This window comes from Tupaia chinensis, unplaced genomic scaffold (genome assembly GCF_000334495.1).
Source record: "Tupaia chinensis unplaced genomic scaffold, TupChi_1.0 Scaffold143764_1, whole genome shotgun sequence".
NCBI classification, from domain to species: Eukaryota; Metazoa; Chordata; class Mammalia; order Scandentia; family Tupaiidae; genus Tupaia; species Tupaia belangeri.
The window spans coordinates 37,864-47,224 of NW_006203613.1; the positions used below are offsets into that span (position 1 = coordinate 37,864).

General features: G+C 37.9%; 1 protein-coding gene across 1 annotated transcript; it reads right to left on the reverse strand.

Annotated features, from left to right (window-relative positions):
* Positions 1-5,280: 5,280 nt before the first annotated feature.
* On the reverse strand, positions 5,281-6,234 carry LOC106733446 (olfactory receptor 7A17). Its single transcript, XM_014582744.1, has one exon. The coding sequence runs from the start codon at positions 6,232-6,234 to the stop codon at positions 5,281-5,283; it is 954 nt and encodes a 317-aa protein (XP_014438230.1).
* Positions 6,235-9,361: the final 3,127 nt, after the last annotated feature.

The following is a 9,361-nucleotide window of genomic DNA, read 5'->3' on the forward strand; positions in this document are numbered from 1 at the left end:
CTGTATATCCCCACTCAGTATATACTGAAAGTTTGCATTCTGTGTCAGAAATGGAAAGATCTAAAGATATAAGAGTAGAAAGGATAACTATAAGGGAGGAGAATGAGTGGTAGATAGTGGATGAGGGAGTGTGGGTGGAGGCGCAAAGGGAAGAAATATTTAACCAACAGAAGAATATAAATTTCTCTGTGGAGAAAAAAGTTCTGTAATTTTTGCTTTATAAAATAGAAAATGAAAAACTTTATTAAAAAAAAAAAACACAAAATTTCAAACTTGTAGCACAAGTTAAGCTTTGTCACATCTTCAGGCATTTCCATTTGCCATTAAGTCCTCTATAATTGTCACTTTGCAGCAAACAATAGTTCCAAAGATATGATAATAGAGAAGATAAGTGTAGTTATCAGAGACTGTACGGGAGGGAAGTGAGTGGTAGATAGTGACTGGGAAGGGAAAGGGGAAGAAATATTTAACAGACAAAACAATGTAAAGTTCTCTGTTAAAAAAAAAAAAAGGTTCTGTAACTTTTGCTTTATAAAAATAAAAAAAAAAAACTTTATTTTTTTTTAAAGAGCTGTCAGGGGACCAGCATATGGTGTAATGGTTATGTTGCTGGACTCCCACGTAGTGGACCATGTTTTGAGCTCCAGACCCAGGGCTTAAAACTCGCTGTGCACATGGGTTTGCATACACAAAATTCTGAGAGGAGAATGGAGAAGGGATTAGCCCTTGGCTATTCCCTTCAGAGTGGTGATTTCTCATTTTCTGTCTCTCTGTCTCTCTCTGTATTTAGATCTCTTTATATACCATGGGCTGAGATTTGAGTAGTACATGGATTGTATCATGTAATTTTTACATGTTAACATGCCATGAGATCATACTATTAGGAGCTTTTTCTACATTTGCCAAAATGAAACTCAGAAGTCTTAACTGATCTGCCCAAGGTATGAACCCAGTACGGGTTAGTTTTGATTCAGACTTTGTTGTGATGTTTCCAGGTCTCATGCTCCTGTCCAGTGGATATCAACATGGATAACTGTGCCCCTTGGGACACTCAGTAACTTTTGGAGAAGATTTTGGTAGTTACAACTGAGGAGGTGTTCCTGGCACTTAATGGGCTGAAGGCAAGGTGATGCTCAACATCTTAGAATACACAGAACAACATCTACTACTGAGAATTATCTAACACAAATATCAACAGAGGGGTGGACCAGCAGGTGGCATAGTAGTTAAGGTAGCCAGATCCTACAGGGTCAACTGAATGGTTCATGTCCTGGACATGGTGGCTTGAAAATCATGTGCATTAGTGCCCAAAATCCTGAGAGGAGAATGGTAGAGAAGGGACTGTGGCATGGCCATCACCCCAAGAGGCTGATTTCTCACTCCCCCTCTCTGTCTCTCCTGGTGAGGGCATGCACCCTATAGAAAAATAATTTTTAAAAATAACAATAAGAGATCTACATGGGTGTCAAAGTTGGTTATATTTCATTTATACTTTGTAATAAGTTGAATGATTACAGTCAATTCTGTTGTGTTCTTTGATAGGATTGTACAGAAAAAAAAATGCCTTGACAAATTAGAAGACCCCAGAGGAGAAATATTTACATGCTGAGAAATCCAAAAACAAAAATAATTTGGGACCAGCAGGTGACATAGAGTTCAGGGCTTTGGATTGCCACATGACTGACTGTGGTTTAAATCTTGGACCTGGTGGCTTGACTATTACAACAGTCAAGTGTGTAAGCCCAAAATCCCAAGAGAAGAATGGAGGAAAAGGGTTTGCAGCATGGCCATCCCTCCTAAAGAGTGATTTCTCACTTTCCTTCGCTCTGTCTCTTTCTGTCACTCTGGTGAGCACACATGTCCTATGTCAAAAACCTTAAAATATTAATAATAATAATTAATAATAATAACAACAATACTTATAGGTTAATCAGAAAGAAAAAAAAAAGAAGAAAACAGTATTTCTTTTTTCCAGCATCAGTGAAGACTGACTGGTGATGAATTTTTCTGCAACTGAAAGGATACTGGCATAGTCTCTTGTATATCTCTAAATACTGTCCCTCTTTGGAGTACTTGGTAGGAGACTTGAAGTCTCTAGTGAACAAAAGTCTTCTCAAACTTAATGTTCAGAGTTTCCACAGTGGACTTACACCTAATTCATCACCATATTTCAAATTCTTATATCTCTGCTGTTTATTTGTATTTCAAATGTCATCTCTTCTAATAAAGGCTCTCAATAAATACCAGTGTGGGTGGGGATTTTGGGGGATTATGAGATGAGCAGGTTAATCACAAGATCAGGGGCACATGGCAGGGGTGAGGACAATAATATTAGTGAGGCAACTTGTAACTAATCTGTTAATCAAAGATTTAGGCATGAGGACCTAGGACTGTATTTATTATCTGAAGGAAAAGGGTTTATTTCTTTCTTAGATAGGGATAGGGAGTTGAAGTGAAGGGCATTGAAACAACGAATATTTATGTCTGGGGTGGGCTCAAACCCCTGGAACAGAATTGTCACAGGGGCTGATTAATCATATACTTTCATTCTCGTTGTTTTCTCTAAGAGTATTCAACCACTGAAGATGAAGGTGAAAGAGGACATCCTTTAGGGTTTGAGCCCATGTAGAAGTTGTAACTTGCTCAGACCATTAGAATGTGTTGATATTAACAGTGGCTCATGATGGTCCTCAGTGCATTTTTGTGATTCTGTGGAACCCTGCCTCAGGGATATGAATAAATTCAGGCTATCCAGCTGCAGGAGAAGAGGAATTGTGAAAGGGGCTAGTTGTCTTAAGCAAGGTCCCCGTAGATAAGTCAACAGCCAGCCAAGTTTTCAATAGATAAGAAACCTCTCCTGACATCAATAACACCTCTTCATTTGACTTGAAGATGACTACAGATACACGAGAAGGCCATAAATCTCAGAAATATTGCCCCTCATGTCGTCACTCTAGTTAACAAAAGTATTATATTAAACTATTTTCTTTTAGAATGTCTTGTTATGCAGCAGTAACTAACTGATACAATAACCAAACAACCGAATAAACAGCAATTATAATAATTTTCTGCTTTTTATTTTTGGTCTTTTTTTCTGATATTTGAAAGACTGTATTCACAATTACTTGGTTATTCAGTTGTTTCAGAAGACTGTATTAGAAAGTAACTAATACAACATTCCTTCCAGGAAAACAGATGAGGTTAACAAGATATGCATATTTGTGCAGAAATGCTTGTGATCCAGTCCCATGACTTTACAGTAATTCAAGGTTACTTATGAGAGATGCTTTGATAGTGAAGATTAAAAAGATATCTGTGAGTAAAGGAGATATAATACAGATGACACTGACAATAGTTATTCACTTCCCTTTAAATATAACATCACAAAGGATTATATATTTCATTTAGAGAAATGAAACATTGATATATTTAGGAACCACGGGACATTTTCAATAAGAAATAGGAAGATGTTTCAGTAATAAAACATACATCAGGGACCAGCAGTTAGCGTAATGGCTGTGTCGCTGGACTCCCATGTAGTCAACTGTGGTTCACATCCCGGACCCAGTGGTTTGAAGCTCATGCCGAGCACATGTGCGTGCATGCCCAAGATCCCGAGAGGAGAATGGAGGAGAAGGGATTGCGGCGTGGCCACCCCCCTGGGGGGGTGATTTTTCGCTTTTTGTCTCTCTGTCTCTCTCTGTCTGTCTGGCGAGTGCACATGTCCTATAGCAAAAACCTCTCCAAAAACAAACAAACAAACAAAATACATCAAATTAAGCCAGCCTCCTCCAAAATGAATAATCTCCTTTATACATCAATCTTCTATACATACATAGTGGTAGAGAATTCAAACAAAGTATTTTGTGTAGTAAAATTATTCATAGCTTAAAATTTAGTGCATCATATTTAAATTCATCTCTGACTTTAAGGCCATGAAAAGACAAACCATTTATCGTAGGTGTCTTTACAAGTACATTCCACTTGGAATCATGTGGATAGTAATGGCTCTTTACAGTGACTAAGGAAGGCACTGTGGACACCAGGGTAGGTAAGAAACAGAAACTTAAAAATGAGAATTAAACTCAATCACATGTTATAAACTAAGTTTGTTGTGATAAACTCCACACTTCCATGAAGAACAAGTGAGGTGGTCATATATCGTTGAATGATAAAAAGAAAATTGTACAATTGTGGTCTCAGATGTCTTCTAATATTGAGTTATTTAAATGAACTTAGCCACCTATGAAGGAGAGGCATTGTATGTCCCCACTTAATATATACCGAGTGTCCGCACTCTATGACTGAAACTAATTGACTAAAGGATATAGAAACACAGTATATAGATGTAAATACCAGATATAGTGTGTGTGAAAGAGGAGGGTCTGAGGAAGGACATTTGGGGGAGGGACAGGGAGGCAAAGCATTAATGGCACAAAGAGGTGTGGTATTATCTGTTGAAGATATTTTGTAGTTTTATCAACTGTACTAGGGAGTAATGTTCACCTGTTAAAATATCCACTTTGTAAGACAAATAATAATGTGATTGAATGTATGGAAGAAAATTAAATGAATAAATAAATTAATTAATTAATTAAATAAAAAAATAAAAAAATAAATGAACTTAGCCACCAAGTATAGTGATTTTATTCCCATAAGAAAAGTACAGCATATGATTTTTTTAATAGAAGAGAAGAAAACTTTTTTTAGTATAGATCAATTTAAAAAACTATTTTAAATAAATCCATGTTGTTCCATGAAATTAATGGGGATTTCCATGTATTTCTGATATATGGTTGAGATAAACTTATAAAAAATACAAAAGGATGAATTAAAAATTCTTTATGCATCAGATGCAGAGACCAGCTGATGAGGCAGTAGTTATCATGCTAAATCCCAAATGGCTGATCACAGTTCAAGTCCCAGACCCGTGTCTTGAAAATCATGCTGAACACATGTTTCAGAGTGCCCAAAATCACAGGAAGAGAAGGGATTATGGCAAGGCCGTTGCCCTAGGGGATGATTTTTCACATTCCCTCACACTGTCTCTCTCTGTTTCTTTATGGAGAGTGCATGCACCCTATGACAAAAAGCATTTTAAAAAATTAGATTGTCAGACAGAGTGGAAAAGTGGGGTACTTATGTTGTATAGAGAAGCTGAAATTTAAGTCATGGAAGATCTAGGAGATAATTGAACGGAACAAGTTCTATTTCCAGAATCTGGTCAGATTTTCACCATTTCTGCTTCATGCTTAGACCTCTGTGAACAAGCTCACTTCTTCAATAGCAGGACAGTTGATCCTTTGATAGTTTTCTCCAAAGGAAACTTCTCAGAGCCCTCTTTATGTCTTCATTCCTCAGACTGTAGATAAAGGGGTTCAGCATGGGGGTGACCACAGTGTACATCACCGAGGCTGTTGCACTTGAGTGAGAATCTTGGATAACGGCAGAACTAAGATACACGCCTAGACTTGTACAATAAAATAAGGAGACAACAGAGAGGTGAGAGGCACAGGTGGAAAAGGCTTTATACTTCCCCTGAGCTGATGTGATTGCACGAATGGAGGAAACTATTTTAGTGTAAGAGTAAAGGATCCCAGTGAGAGGACCACCAACCAGTGCCACAACTGCAAAATACATTATCATGTCATTGATAAAAGTGTCAGAGCAGGCAAGGTGGACCACTTGATTAATTTCACAGAAAAAGTGAGGGATCTCCACTGGTGTGCAGAAGGACAGCTGCAACACCATTAAACTATGTGACAGTGAATTCAGAACACTCATGATCCAGGACAATAGAATCAGCAACACACAGAGCTGGGTGTCCATGATGACTGAGTAATGCAATGGGTGACAGATGGCCACATACCGGTCATAGGCCATCACTGTCAGGAGAAAGTCATCTATCCCTGCAAAAATTATGTGAAAGAACATCTGGGTGATGCAGCCTGCATGGGTGATGACCTTGCTCTGTGTCTGGATGTTCACCAGCATCTTTGGGATGGTGGTAGAAGTGAAACAGATGTCCACAAAGGACAGGTTGGAGAGGAAGAAGTACATGGGTGTGTGCAGGTGGGAGTCTGAGATGGTGGCCAGGATGATGAGCAGGTTTCCAATCATGGTTATCAGATACATGGACAGGAAAACTCCAAATATGAGGGGCTGTAATTTGGGTTCCTCTGAAAGCCCCAGAAGAAGAAAATCTGAAATTCTTGTATTATTCTCTGGTTCCATGTGATGGGAGTGACTATTAGTAAAAAGAAATTAACATGACTAATTTTTCACTCAAAATTGCATACAGAGTTAGCTCACAGAGTTCACGAAAATTACTTGGGAGCAGCAGATGGCGTAATGATTACATCAGTGATCTCCCACATAGCTGACCACAGTTTGAGCTCTGGACCCGGCAACTTCGAACTTACATTGGGTGCTCGTGCATGTGTTCCCAAAATCCTGAGAGGGGAATGGAGGAGAAGTGATCACTGCACAGCAAGTCCCCCCAAAGGTGATTTCTCACTTTCTATCTTGCTTGCTCTCTTTGTCTCTCCAGCAAGCGCTTGTGCCCTATAGCAAAAATCTCTCTTAAAAAAATTTACTCACATAGTTGAAATGTTACAATTCGTATTTATAGTAAAGAAATTAATCTTTTTATGTTTCCATTGCCAGAGTGCACATACTTGCTAGAGAGACAGTGAAACCAGGGGAGAGGCAGTAATCACCACCCCCCCGATCCCAGTGGGTCTTGATTATGCAACAATCTCTTCTCCTCCACCTTTCCATTCTGCCATGATTTTCAACATGCATCCACACATAGACAGAGTGTTTTTCAAGCAGACATGATCAGGATTTGAACCATAGTCAACCACATGAGATCCAGCTTCTTGAATCGCTAGGCTGCAAGGATGACCCATTCTCTTTATTTTGTGTAAGCTTCCTCTTCCCTTTAGCACACCCCACCCTCACAGGCTGTCTAATTGAGAATTTCTATTCCATTCTCAACCTTTCTACAAATTCTCACATGCATATGAATAATAGAAACTGAAAGCCCACTAAATTCCATGTACTGCCTTGGTAATGAATATAAGGGTCTGTGAAATTAAAACGCTTAGCACTTATTGGTGTATAGCATGAATTGATAAATAAACAATCATGTGACATATCACATATCAATAAGTGTGTCGAAGACAATGAAATTATGTAGATGAGAGAGTGGACAGGGTACTATCAACTGACAGATAAGATGACGTTTGAACAGAGACCTCAGGTATGAGAGGGCGAGAGCTGCAAAGACATCTAGGAAATTGACTGCTTGCAGAGGAAATGAGGAAGAGGGAGAATGAAAGGATGGTGTCAGGAGATGGTGAGGAATGAGGGGCCTGCTGATGCTGAAACTTGAAGACACCAAGGTTTCTTCAGTGACATGCTGTACTAGCCCACTATGAATGTAGCTTTCTAAGAATATAAACATAGCACCCAGATTCCAGTGGGCAAGCTTCCCATGGGCATGTGAACTCGAGGCCACATTGTGGTATGACCCTTTTGTGCTGTGCATTTATAGTGACATTTAGTGATTGAATGTACAAAAGAAAATGAAATAAATAAATAAATAAAAGGAGAGAATAATGGGGACATTCTAACCAAGTAAATAGAACAGACACAAGACAACTGTATTCAATAAAACAAAATGAGAATATAAAATAAATTGTTTTAAAAATAATTTTAAATATTAATTGAATCACACCCATGTAGGTCTTTACTTTCAGGTTAAGTGGAAAAGAGCTGCATGTAAAAAATAATAAAAGATATATTTTTAAAGAAGAGGTGGCAGAAAAATTATCAACAGTATCTACTGTTAAAATCTTGTACTGTATGAACAAATGGATTCAAATATGTTTATGAAAACATATACTTGATTTTAGATGAACACAAAAGAATGTGTTACACAAGATAGTAGAAAAAGATCATAAAGTTAAAATTAGATTTATCAAAAAACACACGGTAGTAATGAGAAAAACAAATATGAAATGAGATGATGAATGTTACAAAAAATGTATTACTACTAATGATTCAGAATATGTTCTTAAGTTTAAAAGGTAATAAGGGTGCCCAGCAGGTAGTGTGGAGGTTAAGGCACTGGGTCGCACATGACCCACCACATGGTTCAAGTCCCAGACCCGGTGCCCTGTAAATCACACCAGGTACATGTGTGTTGTGCCCCAAATCCCAAGAAGACAATGGAGGAGAGGGGATTGCAGCATGGTCATCTATCCTGGGGGGTTATTTCTCACTTTCTCTCTCTCTCTTCCTCTGAAAAATCTCATGGACCCTAGAGCAAACCTAAAGAAAAAGAAATGATAGATATTGGTATGCAATATGACTGACTGATAGATGCAAGCATAAAAAATTCAAATTTTATCACATAGTATCCCTCATGATATTTATCTATCATCTATATATCATAATTAAATAAAAAATAGCAAACTTACTGCAGAAAAATCTTAGAAAGAATAAAACCAAAAGATCCCCAATATGTAATGGCAAAGAATTTGCAAAGACAATTCCCAGTAAAGAAAAAGGCTAACAAACTCCAAAATGTTTTCAGTCTCCACAGTAATGAAATAATTGATGTTTAAAGCTCTTTAATTTTCCCCAGTGTCCTAGCAAAGAAAACTGATTTTTTTTTCTTGTGACTACCCAACTTGAGAGAAGATGCTGCAAAATATAAGTCACATGAACTGTTGTTGTAAGGTAGTATTTGTAAACCATCGATTGCTTTGATCTCTGTGATGAATATAGAAACGTGCCCAAGTACATCCCATCTTAAAAAGTAAATAAAGTAGCCCATGCTTCAGTGCACATCTGTCCAAAGGAAATACTTGATTTTCCTACTCATTTATGGCAAATTTCTATGGAAATATCCTAAGTTTATTAAAACCCTTTACCCCTCCTGTTCCTTCTTTGGTCTTCTTTAACTGGATTTCCATGCCCATCATTTCATTCTCCCTTGCATTATTGGGTCTAACAGACTTACTTTTAAACATATTAAATAAATTAACTACAAATTAATTAGTCAAGCAAGCAAGAAAGGACAGCGATCTTGTGGCTTGGGCTATGGTGGTTAGGGCTCACAGTGACCTCAGGTGAACATTCTGAAATTCCATTCTCTGTGAAACTTTCCTGCAATAACTGCTGGGCTCTCAGACTCACCTGGTTGGGCTTGCTGAAAGACAGCGTCCATTAGTGGGAGTCTGAATTCCTCCCTGGATAGATGATCATAAAGACTAAAGCTCTGTCCCCAGATAAGGAAACAGAAAGGAATAAACATTTTTTTTATGGCTAGATTTAGGGCTACAAAAGAAAA

Excerpts from the sequence above, each read along its gene's own strand:
- LOC106733446 (XM_014582744.1), bottom strand. The coding sequence starts at position 6,234 with ATGGAACCAGAGAATAATACAAGAATTTCAGATTTTCTTCTTCTGGGG.